The 1,887-nt window shown below is 38.5% G+C and overlaps 1 protein-coding gene across 1 annotated transcript; it reads left to right on the plus strand.

Annotated features, from left to right (window-relative positions):
* Positions 1–626: 626 nt before the first annotated feature.
* Positions 627–1,646, plus strand: LOC121862491. Its single transcript, XM_042360796.1, has one exon. It carries the CDS (start codon positions 627–629, stop codon positions 1,644–1,646), a length of 1,020 nt encoding a protein of 339 aa, XP_042216730.1.
* Positions 1,647–1,887: the final 241 nt, after the last annotated feature.

Consider the following 1,887-nt stretch of genomic DNA (forward strand, 5'->3'; position numbering starts at 1 on the left):
ATGGTAATTTCCTTGGTATACTCGAACTACTGGCTCAGTATGACCCTTTTTTGTCAACTCATATAAAGACACATGCAAACAAGGGTAAAGGGCACACGTCTTATCTGTCATCAACAATATGCGAGGAATTAATGTCATTAATGGGTGCAGAGGTGATGAAATCAATTGTTGATGAAGTTCTCTCAGCAAAATACTTTAGCCTTTCCGTTGATTCGACACCAGATATTAGCCACTGTGACCAACTAACAATAATTATCCGCTATGTGACTGGATATAGTCCGGTTGAAAGGTTTCTGACATTCCTTGATAACAAAGGTCACACTGGACGTGGTTTAGCTGAAACAGTCTTGGAATACTTGAAAGGTCTGGGAATTGATATTGCAAATTGTCGTGGGCAAACCTATGACAATGCTGCCAACATGACTGGTGTATATAATGGCATGCAAGCTGCAGTACGTGAAGTAAGTCCTCTGGCAGTCTTAGTGCCATGTTGTGCACACTCTCTTAACTTAGTCGGACAGTCTGCTGTGAACTGCTGCACTGGAGCAATCAAATAATTTGATTTTGTTAAAAAAATCTCTGTCTTTTTCTCAGCTTCAGCAAATAGATGGCAAAAACTTTCAGGTATGCTGAGCGGCTGGCAGATACACGTTGGTCTGCACAGTGTGATGCTACACATGCTCTACTGTGTGGCTATAAATGTGTATGGGAAGTTCTTGGCACCATTGGTGAAGACATCACTCAAAATGCTGAAACAGGTTACTGCAAAAGGACTTGCAAATGTGTTTGCCAAGCTTGAGACTGCAATCATGACCGAAGTTTGGGATTGCATTCTTACTTGTTTCAATGCTACAAGCAAATCTTTACAGGATGACCGCATGGATTTGAATACTGCTGTCAAAGACCTTAAGTCATTGAAATCATTTGTTTTGTCTCTTCGAGATCATTTTGGTGAATGTGAAGAATCAGGGGTGAAGAGGAATAACTATCAGTCTGAGGTTACGAGGGTTCAGCAGCGAAATCGCAGACTGGACTATGATTCTGGATTCACGTCAGCTAATGAAACGGTTCTGTCTCCATGGGACAAGTTTAAGGTCAACACATATATTCCTATTTTGGATCAGCTTGTTACTTTATTAGATCAATGTGTAGAGGCCTACCAACTTCTGAGTCAAAGATTCCATTTTTTTTCTAAAATTGGCTCAGATGACAGCAGTCCTGAAGCCATCCGTAAAGGTGCTCAGGAACTTGTCTCTGTGTACTCTCAAGATTTTGAGGCATCGCTTGGTGATGAACTAGTACAACTCTCACAATTTGTTTTACTGTGCCAAGATGAAAAAACACAAGAAGAATCAAATGAGTTGTTTATGTATCGTATTATCAAAGATAAAGGACTGTCATCAACATTTCCGAATGCAGAGATCATGCTGAGAATTTTTCTGTCATTAATGGTGTCTAATTCAAGTGGAGAACGAACTTTCTTGAAGTTGAAGCTTATAAAAAATGAGCTTCGTTCAGCAATATCCCAGCCACGTCTCCAATTTCTGTCTCTTATGAGCATTGAATCTGATATTTTGCGGAAGCTTAATTTTGATTATATCATTGATGAATTTTCTAGAAAGAAAGCTAGAAAAGTGTTTGTTTAAGTTACCAATAGTTGTGCATTTTGATTTTTGAGTAAACAATAGTAACAATCAATTTGGTTATTTTTTGTTCTTGTTATTTATACTATATACCTTTAGCGTAGGGAGCCCCAAAGCTGATCTGTGCCTCAGGTCCCTATTAAGCTTAATCCGGCACTGCACATGAAGTACTTTCTACAGCATCAAAACCAATACAGTATCTAATTTACTGATTTATCTTAATCTTTCTTGTAGATTATAAATT

This window comes from Homarus americanus, unplaced genomic scaffold (genome assembly GCF_018991925.1).
Source record: "Homarus americanus isolate GMGI-L3 unplaced genomic scaffold, GMGI_Hamer_2.0 scaffold31037, whole genome shotgun sequence".
In the NCBI taxonomy this organism is placed as follows: domain Eukaryota; kingdom Metazoa; phylum Arthropoda; class Malacostraca; order Decapoda; family Nephropidae; genus Homarus; species Homarus americanus.